Source organism: Lissotriton vulgaris, chromosome 5, assembly GCF_964263255.1.
Source record: "Lissotriton vulgaris chromosome 5, aLisVul1.2, whole genome shotgun sequence".
In the NCBI taxonomy this organism is placed as follows: Eukaryota; Metazoa; Chordata; class Amphibia; order Caudata; family Salamandridae; genus Lissotriton; species Lissotriton vulgaris.
In genome coordinates, this window is record NC_141693.1 from 861549347 (window position 1) to 861570586 (window position 21240).

At 43.3% G+C, this 21240-nt stretch overlaps 1 protein-coding gene across 1 annotated transcript in view; it reads right to left on the reverse strand.

Moving 5' to 3' along the window:
- LOC147711712 (uncharacterized) overlaps positions 1-21240 on the reverse strand; it is a 251462-nt gene that overhangs the window by 162055 nt on the left and 68167 nt on the right. Inside the window, exon 3 of the mRNA XM_086922427.1 lies at positions 9405-9759. Coding sequence (XP_086778553.1) covers positions 9405-9759 — 355 coding nt within the window. The remainder of the gene's footprint in view (positions 1-9404; positions 9760-21240) is intronic.

A 21240-nucleotide genomic window follows, 5' to 3' on the forward strand; every position in this document is an offset into this window, starting at 1 on the left:
CATTGACCCAGAGGCGGTTTACGCTTCCGGGTCATGGGGGCGGGACCCATAGCAAATGGGTGTTTAAGAGCCTTGGGAGCGCGGGAGGCATCCTCTTTGTGTCCCGTGCTTCACAGGCTCGCTCCTCGCCCCGCGGCTTGTAATTTAGCAAGGCTATGGTTGCCCCTTAGTTATATTATGCAAGGGTCAGCCATTGTCAAAGCCAACAGTCAGGCGTAAGGGATTTGATACTTATAATATGTATCTCTCATTGAGTTGCTGTTGGAGGGGAAAGCTTTTATCTCACAAGTTCATCTCACTTTTAGAATTACTATCAATGGCATCAACCGAACTGATAGTTACAACAATCGTGGGAACCTCTCCACGCTAATGACCTCTTTCTTGGGATCCTGATATTCCTACACACCCTGGCCCGTTGTCATACCTTCAAAGGTGTCCCAGCGCCCAGTTGGGGCATCACATAGGCAGTGGGGGGCCGGTGTCTAAAGCCCTGGGCTCCATGTGCTGGTAGTGCGCTTTGGTGTCAACAGGAAGTAATCATTGAGGGGCTATGGCATTCACTGTAGCCTACAGGTTTATTCTTAGGCAAGGTTATACTAATAGGCACCACACGGAAGCATTGAGTTAAATGCGCTACATGTGACACAAACTGATGCTATGCTGACCACTCGCAGTGGCGAGTAAGGAGGGAAATACATCTGGGGTTAATCCCGGCTAAGGCTTAGCATCTGAGGACGATGAATGCAAACACGTGTGGGGCAGCTTTCGTTAGGAGGCCAGAAACCTTACCCAACCATACAGCGCTATTGCACGGCATTTCACACTGTGTATTGTCCTGAAGTAATCATGGATGGGCTATTGCATTCACTGTGGACTACAGGTCTAGGCTTTCATGAAGGTCATACTACCAGGCACCCTCACGGTAGCCCTAATGTAAATGTTCCGCAGTTGGCACAAGTCGGATGCTATGCGTCACACTGGCGGTTGCAGGTTGGATGGAAATGCATCTGGGGCAGACCTTAGCTAAGGCTTAGCGTGTGACAACAACATAGTAGAGGCATGTGTACTGTATCTTTCGTCCGGAAGCCAGAAGCACTAATCGTCTGTGTTTGTTTTTCATTTAATGTCTGATCGGACCCATGGTTGATACCTGGGAAGGGCTCCACACCACAACTGCAAGAGGTGGACAGCAAAGGGGATCGTTACACCTGGATCGGGAGTGTCAAGAAAAGGCATCAAGTGTGATGAGCGGCCATTTCAACGGTTAAAGCGGTGCCGGAGGGTAAAGGTGCTACCCTTGTATCATAACTGTAGTGTGTGATGGTCACTCAGTTGGGTTGCTAGGGGAAGGGCAATGCATGTCAGGTGTATGCTGTCGCAGTTTGACCAGGAACACAAATAACGGAGGGGGCGTAACAACAACACCCTTGTTGGGAAATTGATACGGCTAGGGGGGCACCTGGGTTCGCGGGCGCCTTTCTCATAAATAACACTGCGTGGTGTTAGGAGGCTCCATGGTAAGAAGGTAGGCTGGTGCAGGGCTTAGCCTAACAATGACAGTGTTGCATCAACAGCAATTAGCATTGACGTGGGAAGTGTAAGGTCCGGTGCACCATGATGCGGATGGTGGAGGCCAGGTAGCGGCACCGAGAGGGGGTGCTAAGTGCCTATGAGTAGGCCAGCCCCAGCTTTAGACCCTGCAACTTGAACAGGATACTGAGGTAGGTCGGGTGTACACGTCTAGGGCCAGGATACCACCGGTCACAGCAACTACAGGGACCCCAAAGATGGGGTCTGTCCATCCAGAGTGGGGAGTGAGAGGTACTCGATAGGTACACCCCACCACCCTCAGTCATTATCTGACATGCGGGTAGTAACGATTTGGTTTAACTGGGCAGGGGGGTCCTAGTGGAAGGGATAATCTCAGTAGTAAGCAGGTTAGGAAAAATAAACCCAGACTGCACCATAGGGGGTCAAAGTTGTTCCCTAGGCTGCAGTAGAGGGGGGGTGGACTCTGTTAGTGCGCTGAATCACTCGGTAAAGAATCACTCGGTAAAGAGGATCAACACTTGGATTGAGAAATTATTTCAAACACCTCAATTGCAGTATATTCCACATGGGTGCATCTGAGATGGACAATTTCGATTAGCAGGGTGGGGTCCACTTGAAGGGGTCAGGCAGTGAGCTGCTGACAAAGAATAGTTGGCCATGGTTGGAGGGGTTGTTTCTACTTGCGGGATGGGGTCCATTTGACAGAGTCAGGGAATTCCCTATGTATAGGGAACATAATAGCATGGGTAGAAGGTTTTGTTAGGAAGGGATGACCTTTCAGTGTAGGCAGTTGGGGGGGCGGGGGGCAGATAGTCGGTCAACTATGCTGGCCTGTGGTGGTAAGGTCATAATCGGTGAGCAGCAATTTAAGGTCCTTAGGGGGCGGCACCATTCATCGAATGGGGTCGCCTAGGGGGAGGGGCCATTGGTCTCTCCCAGAACTTCAGGGGCAGGATATCCGCTTGCTTGGAAGGGTGCGGGGGAGGGAGTCACGCTTTCCTCAGGCTGGTAGCCACCCCGCACATAGACTATGACGTCATCAAATGGCGCGAGTGTAAGGGCCCTCCTATTATGGTTAAATGGAGTTCACGGTGCGTACGAGGGTAACCAGGAGAGGTACGTACTCTCCCGGTAACCGGGCCCTTGTCGCGCATTCGCACTCAGACGTGAGGGCGTAGCTGGGTAAAGGATCTGACACCGGTTAACGACCTTGCCGTAGGACCAGAAATTATTAGAATGCAAAATTGATATGTAGGATGTTAGATTCGGTTAGGAAACACGCTGTATTAGTCATGTGTTAAGGTTAGCCCATCATACCTGTCTAACTCGCTGTAAATCTAATGTCTGAATTTTGCATTTAATAATTATGTAAATAATGTTATTTTATTTAATTTTTGATTTGTTTTATATTTTAATAAATACGGCCGGGGGGTCGCTAGACCCCCTGCCTTCCAAAGAATTCTGTTGCTTGTTTGTTTGATAAGTTTTGTTTACTATTGATGGCATGATATGGAGGGGGTGGCCGGCAGTCCCAGACCATGAGGAAAGGGGGGGCGGCTCGTCCCCCACGCACACATGGCTGGGCCCGGCCCCCCTCGCCCGCCCTGATTAGTCCGTGGGTCCCGCCATTGACCCGGAGGCGGTTTACGCTTCTGGGTCATGGGGGCGGGACCCGTAGCAAAGGGGGGGTTTAAGAGCCTTGGGAGCACGGGAGGCGTCCTCTTTGTGTCCTGCGCTTCCCAGGCTCACTCCTCGCCCCGCCGTGGGGCTTGTAATTTTCCACACCCTCCATCCCTTTTAACGGAATTCAAGTTGAGGACATTGGTAGGTATCCTCTGAAACGCTTTGCAACGCTATAGGTATATAAGGTGTTTTTCCTTCCTTAGGCCTTCTTTCCCGTTTACAGGCGATGTTGATATTAATCTGCTTAATTGGTTGTGTTGTTACTGACGCATTAATTGTTTTTCTTTAGGCCTTTTTTCCCTTCTTAGTATAATTATCGTATTTATTATGTGGGTCAGGCGGTAAGGTCATAATCGGTGAGCAGCAACTTAAGGTCCTTAGGGGGCGGCACCATTCATCGAATGGGGTCGCCCAGGGGGAGGGGCCATTGGTCTCTCCCAGAACTTCAGGGGCAGGATATCCGCTTGCTTGGAAGGGTGCGGGGGAGGGAGTCACGCTTTCCTCAGGCTGGTAGCCACCCGGCACATACACTATGACGTCATCAAATGGCGCGAGTGTAAGGGCCCTCCTGTTATGGTTAAATGGAGTTCACGGTGCGTACGAGGGTAACCAGGAGAGGTACGTACTCTCCCGGTCACCAGGCCCTTGTCGCGCATGCGCACTCAGACGTGAGGGCGTAGCTGGGTAAAGGATCTGACACCAGTTAACGACCTTGCTGTAGGACCAGAAATTATTTGAATGCAAAATTGATATGTAGGATGTTAGATTCGGTTAGGAAACACGCTGTATTAGTCATGTGTTAAGGTTAGCCCATCATACCTGTCTAACTCGCTGTAAATCTAATGTCTGAATTTTGCATTTAATAATTATGTAAATAATGTTATTTTATTTAATTTTTGATTTGTTTTATATTTTAATAAATACGGCCGAGGGGTCGCGAGACCCCCTGCCTTCCAAAGAATTCTGTTGCTTGATTGATAAGTTTTGTTTACTATTGATGGCATGATATGGCGGGGGTGGCCGGCAGTCCCAGACCATGTAAATACGAAGGGGCAGATTTACAAGCCCCTTGTACCACTTTTGCGTCACTTTTCCCATGTTAAAAGTGATGTAAAAGTGGCGCAAGGGGCATGTAAATCTGCCCGATGTGTTTACGTGCTCACAAACGTAACCCACATGAGCGTTCGAGTTTTGTTCGCTCACGGTTGATATCTCTCTTTTATGTCTACTGTCCCAATAATAGACGCGTCTCGGCAACAGTCACACTGCAGCTTGTTATGCAAACATGTTCCAATAGAAACTGCACACTGGCAATTTACAATGGAGAAATGTTAATAACCAGCGCAAGAATACTTAATTTGTTTTGTGCTAAAGCTTAATTACACGAGCCCTTCTATTTTCATACAGGCTCATTCATGGCATCTTTAGTTTTACAACATGCTGTTCTCTTCCACACATGCAGGCGTGGAGCCAATTAAGGATTACTAATGGCACATGGTGCTTTCGCTTAACCTATTAAGGCCATCTGGCAGACTATAACAAGCACTTGCTATGCAATAGGTCTTGCCTCACTGAAAGTTAGAGCTATTGGCTTTGCAAATGATAATGTTTGCTAGTTTTTTGATGATAAAAAATATCACAGCAGTAGCATAAGTAATAAAATAAAATCCACGAAGCAAGAAAAGGGTGCAGTACCACAGGCTGTTACTAGGTGTCCCTGTGGAGTTGTAAAGGGACCTCTATTAGCCACATAAGGTACTGCACCATTACTTATGCTACTGCTGGGATATTTTTTAACAAAAAAAATCTAACAAGCATTGTTGGTTGCAACGTCAATAGCTCAAACTTTCAGTAATGCGAGACCTATTGTATTACAAATGATTGTTTCCTGATATGCTCGGTTAACTGTCTATCTTAATTACTTCTCAGTTCGGGTTTGATATTCTTTCGGTGTATCCCAGAGACCGAAGGCACCTACCATTGCTTATTTTACTTTATACTGTTATTTTAATTATATTATTTGGTATCTCAGTTGCTTTTCTCATTTTGGCTTGGGGCTGCCTGGCCGTAGGCAGAGACGTAGATCCTCCAATGAGAGCCTCGCACCACTTAATTAATCGCTGCTGTAGTGTAATTGCAAGCAGCAGTATGCTGAATGTGCCTCCAAGGCAAGTCTGTCTGCTCACACTGATGCCCAACTGAAGCCAACAGCCACTGATGCTGCCGCCCATTACACCCAAACTCACCCACTGGGCAGCTACACTGCCTCTACCAACATCAGTACAAGGTGCATTTCTCATCTGTATGAATTTGTTTTGCACTGCTTTTGCCACACTATCTGGTACACCCTGAAGTACCCAAGGCCAAGCTCCAGGATAATTTTGTTCATTCTGTACCTTTACGAAAGATTAAATCAAATTTTGCACAGAGGAATGAAATAGCACCAGATCTGATCAAACCTGCCTTGATGAATGTAAGAGCTGCATAAAGATAAGGGTTGTGATACATCTAATATTGAAGTCCTGTGATATACAGCTATTGTTTCTCACCAAATCATGGCTTCCACCTAACCTCAATGCTCTCAATTTGAGGATTTAACCCTCATATTAGAAAAGGGGTGGGAACTTGCTGTTATTTTAATAGGTCTTGATCAATTTCTACTAAATTGAGTAGCGAGTAGAATGGTGCTGAGACTCTGGTGTTATAACTTGGCGGTTTGCCTAAGACAAAATGTGTCAATATTTTATTCCACCATCCCTGGACCAATATGATTATTAGAAAGGTTATTTGAAGTATTCAGAATCTCTCCATAGTTGACGAAGCATTAGTGCTAGGATATTTTAAATTTGGACAGCATATTTGGATAGCCCACTGTAGCAAAAAGTGCTTCAAAACCTGCATTTAGTAAAGTTACATCAGGTTGTGACTGCACCTGCACATCAAGTCAGACATAAGCAGGCAGTAGCGGCCCGTGGTGAGAGTGCTGCCGGGCGCTGACGTGTGGTGGGGTTAGTAAACCCCGGAATACAGCCGCACAGAGGTATGTACACATACAAATAAATAAAGCAAATTTTGTTGCACGTGTGTTCTTCCCTCCTTGTTCCCTATAAAATCTTAAACAGCTTTGATATTTTTAATATTAAGCTAGCCAATTCTACTGTTATGTTTTTCCGTCATTTACTTCTCTTTGTTTGGCTGGTTTTTGGAATATCTTGTTATTTTCTATCAACAAAGCTTGTAAACTCAAGAAAGAAAGATTTAAATACAGTTTTGATTGGGAAAAAGATTGCCGATAGAGAAAAGAGAGAGTGTGTCAAACCAACTGTGTCAATGTACCTCTCAGTCCCCATACAATCTAATGCTCAGATCGAACTCATCTTAGTACCAAATATTCAACACAGATTAGCACATTGGTCTCTTTGGTTACTTTCCCCGAGACGGGCTTTTGTTCCCCAAAGCTACTCAAATGTTAATTTGATGGCAAGTCCAATCAGAATACATTGCATTTTTAACTTTTTTGTAACTTTGATCCGATTTGCGTAAATAAATACTATGTCCATTGTTTTTTAAAAGAAAAAATGATCTATTATAAAAATGCTTTTTTTTAATCTATAATCTTAATAATGTGAATTTGTGCTATTGAGTTACTGTCTATGTTTCTCATGCCACCCAAAGAAGGAAACAACTGCTATACCTGGACATTTTAAGATATGAAAATGAATAGTTCATTAATTATTCCTCATCTGATGCTTTTGATAATACCTTTTATCTTCATGACCACTGAGTTGACGCCTAGCTTGAAATCTGGTGTCCTGAGTCTGTATATTTAACTGTCCAAGTTATGAGATCATTTTTATGGATTTTGCATAGAATTTTTATGAAGATCTTTTTGCAAATTTTATCTGGGTGACTCTTTTATGGATATTTTTATCCGAATAAAGATTTATTTGATTGATTGTATACACAGTTGTAGCTGTTCACATATATGGGCATACTTTTCTGTTCATAGGTTTGCTTTAAAGAATTGGGCTCTTGGACTTTAACTGCAACTTTAAAGTCAAGGGCCTGTTGTAGGCAAAAGAAGCAGAAGCCATGGACCTCTGCTAAGGTGAGTGATGGCTATAAAGTCTGTGATTATTCAGTTTAACCTGAATCTCCCAGCAGAGAAAACTGATAACTGATAATATCAATGGTTATGTCATCAATTACACTGATCTGCCAAAAGTTGCCGTGCACACCATATTTTCATGTTCGTTGTATTGTTTTTCTTCCTCAATTTAAAGTTGTTTGCGTGCTCCCTGGACTACGTGGCCCGCCCAGTGTCACGGAATAAACAGCAAAAGAAGGTGGGGCGCAATTGCACCCCGCGTCCAGACGCACAGCCAATCTGATGCATGTGCAAATTCGTAAATGACTTCACAATCAGCTTTATTGTTCTGTACAATAATACATCCATATACTCCATGTTGTTGAGTTTCATTCTTTTTATTTCCAATGAACTTCCCACACGTGATTAGTCAGTGTTAATACCACTTCTCATGCCGCGGATATGCCACAGGCCTTTTTCCAGGCACGTGCAAAACATAAAACATCCTCAATAGTAAGTGTTGATGTTACCCAATGCATTTCGGGCTTTATTCAGCCCTTTGTCAGGAGTCCACTAAAAATTAAACAAACATTGCTATTAGCACATTGCTACACGTTACTGCAATTAATTCAAATCACTTAGCGATCAAGTTTCCAACCATGCGATCTCGGTTTGTCTACACTCTTACTGCCTGCAACCCCCATAGTGCCTCTGTGTGTTAATGGCAAACCCCGTCATATTAATGTTTGGCGCACTTAATAAGATCTTAAGGGAGGGCGGGGCATAGCATGCAAACAACTGTGGAATCTTGAATGTCATAGCTTTATACAGTACTGTTGGGTGAAATGGATAGGGGTATGTAAGCCAGCACAGGGTTTGCCATTAACACACAGAGGCACTATGGGGGTTGTAGGCAGTAAGAGTGTAGACAAACCGATTGGTTGCGATAGGGTAAAGGATAGAGGCGGGGCACCATCTAGAAAGTTAAAACAGCAGGAAAGTTGGCGGGCACTCACAAGCCGCCACCAGATGAAAATGGAATGACATTATTAAGGTACGAGATTGCATGGTTGGAAACTTGGATAGACAGTAGTGGGAGGGTAAAACAGTAACATTTGTGTTTGTTTAAACTTGGGGCCGCATGTAATGTGTTGGAAGTATATCATCATGGTTAAGGGATTTTGTTAGATGATTCCTCTTAGTTCAGTAACGGTAGCACTGGAGCTCCGTGTTATGCGGGAAGCGCTAAATATTTGCAAATCTCTTTTGTTAAACTTTAAATTCAACATGGTTCTTTGATCGCTAAGTGATTTGAATTAATTGCAGTAACGTGTAGCAATGTGCTAATAGCACTATTTGTTTAATTTTTAGTGTACCCCTGACGAAGGGCTGAATAAAGCCCGAAATGCATTGGGTAACATCAACACTTACTATTGAGGTTGTTTTATGTTTTGCACGTGCCCGGAAAAAGGCCCGTGGCATATCCGCGGCATGAGAAGTGGTATTAACACTGGCTGATCATGTGTGGGAAGTTCATTGGAAATAAAAAGAATGAAACTCAACAACATGGAGTATATGGATGTATTATTGTACAGAACAATAAAGCTGATTGTGAAGTCATTTACAAATTTGCGACATGCATCAGATTGGGTGTGGTCTGGACGTGGGGTACAATTGCGCCCCACCTTCTTTTGCTATCAATTACACTGATACATAACAATATTAAAATATAACAGAGGTAATAGGTACTGCTAAAATTAAAATATTGAACCTAAAATAGCAGTATTCATAAAAATACAATTAATATCAATGGTTTTGCTCTATTTTTATTAATAACATGATCAAGCATTGTATCATAATAATGCTGATAATGTTGATTGATTTATTATCCTTAGTTTTCGTGAAATGAGTAATATAGATACTGACAATAGTAATACAGACATATATATTTTTTAATACCATTATTTCTACTAGAAACAGTGATAGCTGCATTAACAGCAATATAAAAACAGTTTCAATGAATGATCTTATACTACTACTAATAAATATAAGACTAATCATTATTAATATAATATTTCCGTACCATGCATGGGGTTTTCTGAACTCCACCCTGGATTTTGAAAGCCGCAGCGCTGATATCTTCAAACCTAATGATCTCATTTCGAGGACGGATGCTGGCCCTCCTAACTGGTGGGCTGATAGGAACATGGGGCTGTTGTGGCGGTGACTGTTCAGGGGCATCACCCAGGAGCTCTTCTGGGTTGCCCACAATCTTCATCTCCCAGGTCTTGACATCCCCATTAAGGTAGTCTTCCTCACCAAAGTCCTTTAGTCTCTCAGGGTTAATAGGTGGTGGGCGGGGTGAAGTGCTGCAATTCTGGGTGGGTGTTTCCTGGCGACATCGGAGGGACTCCCTTCTTTTCAGCTTCTTTTCAGCCCTGTTAGAAAAACACATAGAGGACTGAGTTTCCTTCGGAGCTGGGATATACAAAAAGGCCATTCCCCATGAGCTTGAAAATGTCTCCCTGGCCGGACTGCAAATATAATCATGGTGGCTGCTCAATATCTCACTTAAATTGTATATTCTCACACCACATATTAATAAAAATGTAGAGTTTATCAATATGTCCTAAAATTGATACATTTAGTCTAATCTCTATGAAATAACAAAATGTCAAAATCTCAATAACAATAAAATGTGTTGGTGTTCTTGTTTGTTCACAGTTATTCTGTAGTGTTAACATTTCACCTTTTGGACAGAAGGGAATAATTCTTGCTGAAAAACCAAGCACAAGCACTTTGTGTGAATTGGATAAGTAGTACACTACAATGTTTGGAAACAAAGAGCTATAACAGAGACAAATAACATGGTTTATTAATGCTCAGAAACATAATATTAACATGGAGAGATATTAGAAGTAATCAAATTAAATATAAATCTAATGATGCAAAAACAGAACACAAATAGTTATAGAATTTACGGCTCTAATGAGAGGCACTGATTAAAAATAATGATTTTTTACATTGTAAACAACCAAGCTTCCTTATTGGATAACATGCTTTTGCCTTTCTTGACTCTTTTTTCTGAGGCGAAGACCTGATTTTAGGCATGCGGAAGGTCTCAGATTGTGCACGGGGATGGAAAATTGTGACCAGGAGGAGGTTTGAGGTTCTCACCGCCCCCAAAAGCACTTCCAAAAGCAGGGATGCACTGCCTTGATTCCTCCTTGCCTAGTCTTCTATTGCTATCACCTTTTATGAACAAAATGTCATTGAATGAGATACATCCTGGGATTAAATGATTTGTGTAAATGTAGTGAACTTTTGCTAGTGTTGTCTCTTTGTGGTCAATTTACAAAATTCTGTGGTAGAATTCAGCGATAAAAGCATGTGGAGTACGTAGAGAATAGTGGGTTTGACTAATGTTTGGGCTCAAATACTGGGTTACAAATTCAGAACTGCAGATAATTTGCCTCAAAAAGTGAATGTGGTTTCTGATTTCACTTTGTGTTGGTCAGAGAAGCAGCACCTTAAAACGACACTAGGTTTAAAAATCTCAAGAAGGAGAGATGGCTACACCAAGCAGAAACAATGGCATCCCCCATGCAGCATGTTATAAGAAACAAAGGTACTTAGCTCATTTCGAATCAAAACAATGAAGTATAGGAACACAATGGAATACTATACGTTCTGGTTTCCTAACCCAGCCGGGTAAGGAATTTATTTCCAACAAACAATGTTAAATATACAATGTAGAACAATAGCGTGACACAAGCCTGTGCCGTACTAAAAAAGAAAAAAAGAAAAAGGAGGAATAAGAGTAGAGTGAAAGGGGTGCTTTTCAGGCAAAGGAAGAGAGCAAAACAGGGTACTGTAAAGAAATTAATGAGTGCTGACAGTATCGCCTGGAATGGAGTATACACAATTTCATAAACAATATCGTGAGTGTAACCCCACTCGTGGGTGTCGACGTTTCGATCCCTATTGCTCAATTAGTTACATGGGATCATCATCAGGACTTAGAGATACACAAGACATGCCTGAAAGTAAGAAAGCCTCTGGTTTGGAGGTAAGAAGCCTCTCATGTGAGGTTTTCTGCAATTGTGGGTATGTAGCACGGTGGTTACTGGTGCCAGGTTGGGACCAAGTGATGAAGAATTGTGAAAGAAATCCTTAATGGGATCCGGTTTGGAATTTCACAATAGACGTTCAGCGCGTCTCCCGTTTATGTTGCGTGTAAAATCGCACTTTAAACAATGAATAAGCGGGAAACGGACTCTGCAGAATCGGCATCAATGGCCGTTCGAGCAGTGCACCGACGATGCGGTGCTTCGATACAAGTCAAGATATCGACTCGCCTCTACTGCGGATACACGGTCAATGCCGGTTCCCCGTGTATCCGCAGTAAAGCACCCCTTTCACTCTACTCTTATTCCTCCTTTTTCTTTTTTTCTTTTTTAGTACGGCACAGGCTTGTGTCACGCTATTGTTCTACATTGTATATTTAACATTGTTTGTTGGAAATAAATTCCTTACCCGGCTGGGTTAGGAAACCAGAACGTATAGTATTCCATTGTGTTCCTATACTTCATTGTTTTGATTCGAAATGAGCTAAGTACCTTTGTTTCTTATAACATAGTTATACCCATGGTCCTTAGCTATCATATGGGTTCCCCTTGTTTCTAAAAATCCTCCATGCAGCAGGCATGGCACTAATGATTTAGACGTTTATAAATACTACCATTTATAGCCACCTAAATCATTAGGTTTGAGGCTAACACAGAAATGTAGTTCGAATTCAAGAATTCTAACAGAAAACTCATTGAGATGTGAACTAGGCTTTCTCCCTGTGTGGCCTGAAAATCCCAGCTAAGGTCAATCCCAAGGAGAACAGAATACCCTTTGCGAGCTCCCTAATTGCCCAATCCTACCGACTGATTGCAGCTGAGGTCTCTACTCAGGTGTTTTGTTCAGTCCTCAATAGGGTAGTCACCTCCAAATACTTAATGATGATTTCATGTTTCCAATGCATGTCTTTCCTACTTCAAATCCTTGTTATTGGGTCGGATAGTTCTATTAGTTGAATGATAGAACTCTGGACAACAACTCAAAGGAAATCCCACGACTGAAAACCAGGGGGCTCATTTATGAAAAGTGACGCATCGCTGCATGAAAACAGCGATGCGTCACTTTTCATTGCGCCCTCCTTGCGACATGCTGGAGGCGTCATATTTATAATATGGCGCATCATGTCGCAAGGAGTTACAGATACGTCAGTATTTTTGACGTATCTGTAGGCGCAAAAGTGACGCATTGCTGGAGTGTGTCACAAAAAGTGACGCACCGGCGGCGTAAACGTGACACACAGCCTCATAAACGAGGCCCCAAGTGTCCTGATGACGGGAAGCAAGATGACAATCTAGCCCTACATTGAACTTCCTTAAAGAAACAAAAGGAGTCACCAAAGCACACACCTACACACCACTTCAACTTTTGTAAAATGAGTCTTGCAAACACAGGCCTTACAGCATCAGTGGATTCAGCCTATCATAGGAGCGTGTAAGTAATCCAGCAGACACACATTGCTGTAAAAGGTTAAGTTTTGTATTCACAGATCAACTTTGAAATTTTCCAAAGCTTTACCGGAGTTCCAACTTTGTCAAAAGACTAAATATTTATACGTTTACAGACCATTCAGAACACTCACATGTTCTACTTCACTTGGTGCATGGACTGCAAAGATCAGTAGCTTACAACAACAATTCAAGACGAGGCGCTGTAGTAAACCTCCTTCATACAGAACACAACGGAAATTGGGACCTGTAAGACAAAGTCAGCCTGTTTCTGGTTTCCACCTGGGCGTAGTAAGCAATATATACCCCTTCTATGTCATAGAAAGGTAAGATTTTCATCTAGAAGGACTGTAGGGTGCATGTCTACTCCTCTTGAGTAATTGTAGTTAAACACCAAAAACAAAATGGAGATGAACGAGGAATCTGCTTTGGTGGCCAATAAGAAGCACTGAAATCTGTTCCAAAATACTAATTCTATTCCAGGATACACATCTGGGAGCTACTGCAAAAGCCAGGTGTGTTGTCTAAAGGCAAAATGCTGGGTGTGCTGTTCAATAGGAAGGCATTATATTATGTTGTGATTGCTCTCATATAATACTGCATACCCTAGCATGGTGCTGAAGAGCATTGGTGAATGGACTTGATTCTATTATTTTGTATGTCTTCCCTAGTAGAGAGTAGAGAATAGAGGGCAAGTGTTTTAAATGGATCATTCTCATTTTTGAGGGTATCATGTAGCTTTTGGGAGCAGTGATGTGCAGATTTACTTCAAACAGTTACACTTATGGATTAACACCAACATTTGAAACTGAGAGCTTATAATGTTCATCCACCCGGAGATGCACATCATGATGGTTGGTTGTGACTGTTTTTGTTATTGTAAAAATCAAGATTTATTCATGTGTTTAATTTCCTAAGTAAAGCACTCTGGGCCAGATGTAGGAGCCCTAACACCGGTCGGTAACGGCCGAATTCGGCCGTTACCGACCGGTATTATGGTTTTCTGATGTAGGGGGCCTATATTTTACCGATTCTGTAAATTTACCGAATCGGTAAATTTACAGAATCGGTAAAATACAGAATCAGCTATATTTACTGATTCGGTAAATCCATATGTAGGTGACACTCCTAAGAGTGCCACAGGCGCTTAAGAGTCGGTATTTTACCTCCCAATCCTATTGGGTGGTAAAATACCGAATTCAGGTGTGCATGCACATCTGTGCATGCACACCTGTGCAATGTGACACACAGACATGCCCTTAGGGCATGTATGTGTACCACATGTAGCACAAGCCTGTACTTGGGGTGCTAGGGGGTGTCAAAGTGATACCCCCTGCACCCTTGCAGGATTCAGTATTTACCAATTTGGTAAATACCGAATCGGTAGTGCCCATTGATTCCTATGGGCTTCAAGGCCCATAGGAATCCATGGGCAATACCGATTCGTTATTTACCGAATCGGTAAATACCAAATGTTAACGATTCGGTAATTCAAAATTCAAAATTAGCTACATCTCCCTCCTTCTAATTTACCGATTCATAAATACCGAATCGGTAAAATTCGGTATTTATGAGTCGGTAAATTAGAGTTACCTACATCTAGCCCTCTGTGTCTAAGACCACTTTATAAAATGCTGCTGAAATAAATAAATATGTTAGAAAAGAGCAGTTTTTTCAGTGTGAATGTCCTCTAGATTCACATGCTGTGCATTATTCCACCATCCACTGGTTAGGTTCACACACGTCCTTTTACAACCCTAAAACCGTTTTTGTTCGGTGTAGACTATAGGCAGAGCTGTGAAGACTCACTATAATGTTACAAATAAGCCGACCATACAAAGTACATGGTTACCATCTTCAGATTGTTTTTCTATCTTTGGGTTCAGAAACAGGAAATTAGCTCCATGTCAAAAAATTAGAAAACAGATGACAACATCGAAAGACTGGTATACAGGGCTCAAAAAAAGAACCTATTGAAGTACAACCACAGACTTTGGAGATGGAAATGTTGATGGAGAAATCAGCAACAACAATGATGATTGATCAAAAGAGTGTACAGTGATCATGAGGTTACGAGGACACTTGATCACACCGAAGACATGAACCAAAATCCTAAGGTCTTGGGGACTTCGACCACAGGGGCCAGAGAATACATATACTGAGACACACTTTTACCACTGGGTCTCTTCATAACATCAAAGGAGAGGTTTGATGGAAAATACATTGCTTAAGTTTTGTCCTAAGAGCCACCACAAGTTTTGTATTGTATTTTATTTTATTGCAGTATTTATGTAGCGCTAACTACCCCTTTAGGGAGTGCTGAAGCACCGGCCTACATGAGAAGCATGCTACACTTTGGAGGGTGTGTGGTTTTAAGAGTGTTGTCTTTGCTTTAAACTGGTGTGGGAAGTTTTTCCATGTCATGCGTGAGGACCACTGTGGGGCGATTATCATGAATGGTATCCATCGCTTAGCAGTTTGATAGATGAAGAAGGGTGAGAGACAGGTGCACAGTTTATAGTTTTCAGTTAGCTGGCAGCTTTGAGCAGCTCTGCAGGTTTCTTTATGGCGTTAATTTTGTTCATAGTCCACTTAGCTGCATGGGTTATTCTTTATGACAAACTTTGTTTAAATTGTATGGTCCTGGCCAGGCAGAGTTTCAAGTGAGAAATGATGGAGAGATTTGTTGGGATGGAATTTGTTATAATCATCCCATATCTGATTGTCATTGTCGGGTGTCAGGAAGCGGTCATAGTATGTAGCTAGTTTGGACCTGTTTTGGTGGACTAAACTAAAATGCTCCGTTGTCCAGCAGAATGTGGCAGGTCTCTTCAGGTATTCCATGCCTGATCAGCTAGTGATGGAAGCTTTATTTGCTATGAACTGGTACAGTACTAGGTGATGGCTATGACCCTTAGCAGTTGTTTTGTATGTTTATGTGTTTTATGTTTAGGATTTGTTGAACGCATGGCTGCCTGGAGACTTCCCAGCGCTGGTGAGTGCTGTTTGTAAAGCTATGCTCCTGAAATGCACTTAACGAGGAAACAACCAAGACGCAGATTTTTGACTTCTGGCGCATCTCTGATAATCAGCAGAGATGCGCCAGAAGAGTTGGGACGCATCTGCCCACCCGTGCGCCACCACGGATGCGCCGCATTTACAATGCGGCACATCGTGGCGCCCGGATGGGCAGATGCATGATGCACCCCGACGGAAATGCGGCACATTGCTGGAGATGCATCGCAAGCGCGACGCAGCCCCAGCAAGGCTCGGGGGTGCCATATCTCTAACATGCTGCGGCAATCCTTACGCCTGCTTCAAGCAGGCGCAGGGTTTTGATGCAGCATGGCCCTGAAAGTGACTGAGTGAAATCTTGTAGATTTCACTCAGCCACTTTTAGGAGGCGTTCCTGCACCGGAACACCCCCACCCCCCCCGCGCCAGAACGCTTACATGTGGCGCAGGGCTTCTCCAAGATGCGACACGTTGTAAATACCCCGCTGCATGGCGCTGGCTTTGCGCTGCCGCTGCGTCACAAAAGTAACACAACGGTGGCGTAAAAGAGGCGCAAGGGCCTTGTAAATCTTCCCCATAGTCTTTAAGTTTTTTCTGAGGGAAGTTTCATTCGGTAGAGCTCTGATTTCGAATGGAAGGGCATTCCACAGCCTTGGTACCAGATGGGCAAATTACCTACCTCCCTATCTACCCCTTTTGGCTCCGGTTGTCTTGAGAAGCTGTTGCTGGAAAGATCTTAAATGTCTAGTTGGGGTGTACCTGAATATCAATTGTCTGAGCTTTAGTGGACCTTTTTGGTTAATGGACGTGTATGCCATACAGAGGTATTTGAAGTTGATTCTGGATTCGATAGGTAACCAGTGAAGCTATTTAGGTGGTACTTTAATAGATATGCAGTTGGGAATTTTTAGTAAAAATCTGGCTGCCTCATTCTGCACCACCTGGAGTCTCTTTGTTACATATTTAGGCGAGCCCACATAAAGCGAGTAGCCGTAGTCCAGGCGTGAGTTTATAAGGGAATGAATGACGTTTTTTTCAGGTGAACAGGGATCACAGTCCATTGTGAGAGTACCATCCAGCCAGATTCACAGTTTTTTTTATGGCCGGTTTGGGGATAGGTGGGTCTCCCATCCTTACAGGGCCACTGTATCTGGGGTGCATGAATGGCAAGGTTTCCCAATATCAGAAGCTCTGTCTTTTCACCATTTAGCTTCAAACAACAATTTGACATCCATTTTCCCACTCTCTCGAGACAGTGAATGAGCTGATGGTTACTTGGGTTTGGGCCATTTGTCAGAGACACTACCAGCTGGGTGTCATCCACATATGACACCTCTGAAATGCCAAATTCCTGTACTATATTGGCAAGCTGTCGTACATAGATATTAAATAGACCAAGAAATCCTGGATTACCTCTTCCACTGTTAATACAAACACAGGTACGGACCGCAAGTGTGCAGATTTCATTAAAGAGCTTTATTTCGACCAAACTGGGTTTTTTATAGTGACTTCCTGGACACAAAGGTCACATATTAAATAGAGTAGAGCTCAGGGATGAACCCTGTGGGACACCACAGGTGATTGGGAGACGATCTGAGAAGCAGTCCTTTCCATTTCTTGGAAGGATCTATTCTCTCAGTCCATGGCTTTGCCCTGAATTCCTACTTCCCTTAGTCTGTCTTTTAAAATAGTGTGATCCACGGTGTCAAATGCCGCGCTTAGGTCCAGTAGGAGAATGGCGCCCGACCCGCCATCATCAAGTAGTGCCTTCAGCTCCTCTGTGACCACCAGTAATGCTGACTCTGTACTATGGGAAGCTCAGAAACCCATCTGAGTGTGATGATGGATGGCATTTGTTTCAACAAAATTGGTCAGTGTGTGATTTACATGCTTCTCCAAGAGTTTACCAACAAATGGCAGGAGGGAGATAGGGCGCAAATTATTGAATATAGTAGGGTCGAGGTTGGCTTTTTTTTGTAATGGCCTGATGACCTCATGCTTCCAAGATTTGGGGACCAGATCTGTATCGAATGACAAGTTTAGCAATGCCGTTACAGATGGTAGAATAATATCCAGTGCTTTAACTAGGATATGTGGGGGTGCTGGGTCAAGTTAAATTTAGAATATTTCCTTCCTGAAGTCTAGGAAATTGAGCTAATATTGGAGAGGATAATGGTCCTCTTACCTCGATTCCTTTATCTGGGTCAAGGTCCCTATTCCTCGGGAATTGATCATATATGTCTGTCACTTTTTTGTGAAATAATTATGCTATATTGTTGCTTCTCTCTATAAATGTAAGGGGGGTGTTAATGCTTTCCTGGGGACCAGTCAAGGTTTTGACCACTCTAAATAATTCCTATGGGGAGTTTGCTGACTGGGATATTATGTCCTCATAGTATTTAGCTTGTGTACTCTTCATTTTATTATGATAGGAGCTGATTAACAATTTGTATTTAAATTTAAGGGTGGGAAATACTTCTTTCTCCAGAGTCTCTCCAGTTTGTTACATAGTTTTTTCAATGCGATGAGCTGTTCATTGTACCATGAAGATAATCTGGGATGTATTTTACTATTGATAATTTTCTAAAGGGGCACAAATATCTACCGACTAGGTGATCCAATTCTCCCATTGCTGATATTTCTCTTCTAATTTCCCAGCAAAGGTGGGGGTATTGTCCCACAGGACTGTCTGCCAGGTTTCTGGGACCAGTTTAGCCCAGCTTCTAGTTGCAATAGTTTGGGCTTTAGCTTGTGCCTGCTGCACAGGTTTCGGTAGGCCTGAAGGTGATTAGAGAGTGGTCTGACCAGGGGACTATGATCGTTTTCGGTACAGTGATCTGGGGATTGTTGAAAAAATATAAGATCCAGTATATTCCCTTTCTCATGAGTAGGTGAGGTCACATGTTGGATTAATTGTAGTGCTTCCAGGTCACCCTGCAGCCTTTTTATATAGGGGTGTCTTGTGCATTAAAGTGAAGGTTGAAGTCGCCCAGAATTGTCATTTGAGATTTCTCCATCGTAAGACTAGTAAGGGACTCAGGTAGTGCGTCCATAAATCTACTACTTGTACCGGGGGGCCTATAAATGAGTACCCTTGAAAAGGTGCGGGTGGGGGGAGAGCACGATGTGAAACTGGAAGCTTTCACATTCCTGGAGAATGAACTGGGTTATGATGCATCTAAAATCATCTTTTAAGATAATAGCTACCCTGCCCCCGATTCTATCTACCCGATCTAATCGATGTATCTGGTAACCCAAGGGGAGGGCAAGATGGATGTTCGCACCTGAGCTATCATTGAGCCATGTTTCGGTCACAAACAATATGTCTAGGGGGTCTTCCTCTAGCATGGCTCTTATATCTGAAATGTGCCTTGGGATTGAGAGGACGATAATCAGTCCCAAATTCCATGTGGGCACTAGAGAGTTGCAGGTTATAGATTGCCTATTCTTGCTCTTGTGGGACTCATATACACACAGTGGGGCAATTTGTTCTAGGAATGGGCATGTTTTCAGCTCCTGACTGTGGGGAGCTGGCACTGTGTGCCGGAGATCTGAGTGAAAATAACTGATTCCTGGAATATTTATAAGTACCTGGGTTACGGGGACCAGGGTATGTGAGGAGTTAGCTGGGATCTTTAGTTGAGTGGCTGGGTATGTGAATTCATGCACTGGTTGATGGTTTTATTGATGAGCTACAGGAGATTAGGTATTGTTAACATGCAAAGGTATTTCTTTTAGAGGAGAGATTGTTATCTTTGATATGATGGGTGAACAATTTGCACAGATTCAACAATAAGAATTAAGGCAAACATTCATGTGACTCCTTGGCAAATAACAGGGATTCTTCCTTTGTATGGTTGAGCTTTAGGAAGGCTCTGAATGATGTGCAAGCAGTATTTGAGGTTTTGGAAGTCTAAAGCAGAAGAGACTTTCAAGTGGAATTGTGTCTCATCTGCACATTGGTAATTATTGATACTATTATCTGTGAAAAGAGCATATAGCGGATCCTTGTAAAGGCTGACGATGGCAGGATTCTGTATGGAGCCGTGGGAGACTCCACAGGTGATAGGGATCTTTTGTGAGCTGATGGTTCCCATTTGAACAATCTGATGTTGGGTAGAAAGTAAGCATGGGCGAATTTTGCGAATCTCGCGTTCGCGAATTTTGCGGATTTGCGAACTCGCAATCCGCAAAATCCGCGAATTCTCGCGAATTTGCGGATTTTTTTTTTGTGTTTGCGCGGGTTTCTGCCAGTTCGCGAGGGTTTTGTACACTTTCGCAAATTGCGAACTTACCTGTCGGGTCGCAAGTTTCGCGAACTTGTTGTTTCTACGTGTCCAGCCTGTTTGGGACACTCTTCTTCATCACTGCCACTCTCTGTCACCACTGCCACTCTCTGACTACTCATGCCACCCTCTGGCCCACCCATGCCACCCTCTGTTTCATCACAGCACCCTCTGGTTGTCCAGTCAGTGTACATTATTGTGGCAACGCAAGCACACCTTCCCTGCCTCAAGTGACCTGAATTAATTTGGGGCTGATTAATGTGTCACAGAATATTTTTTTAGCTGGCACCTGCTTCCTTAGTGCTTCCTGATTAGTGATCTTTTGTACTTGCTAAGTGCTTTCATTGTTGCAAAATTAGTTACAACACCTGCCCTGCCCCAACTGACAATAATGAATTAGGGGCTGATTACTGGATTTGAACTTCCAGCCTGGCTCCTGCTTGTCTCCCTTAGCTGTAATTCAGGACCTTTGTGGCATATGTGTAACTATTCTGAGGTTCAGAGCAGGGTCACATAATAGTTGCAACTGGCAACTGAACTCTGGAGGGGCCCCTCAGGAAGCACTACAGGAAATGGCTACTAATGATGAGCCTGAACTTTTGAACCTGGTAAGTAGTTTCAGTTTTGCTAAAATCGTATTTCTGCAATTTTGCACTTATTCGCGGGGCGCGAAGTTGTACTGGGAAGCCGCGAACTCACGCGAACAGTGCGAGCAGTGCGAGCAAAATCCGCTGCTCGCGGATTTGCGGATTTTGCGGGAGATTCGCGAATCTCGCGGATTGCGAATTTACCGAAAATCCGCAAAATCTGCGAGCGAAACGGATTTTCCGCCCATGCTTAGTAGAAAGGTAGGAGGAGAACCAGTGAAGGACTTTGACAGTGAATCCCATTTGAGAGTCTAGGGTGCATATGAGGGAGGGATGTTCAACTCCGTCAAATACAGCTAATGAGGATGGGGTCTTCTTCATCTGTGGTCAGGAAGGCATCGGTCACTACATAAAGTGGAAGTCTCCATGCTGCAGTATGATTTGAAGCCAGACTAGTAG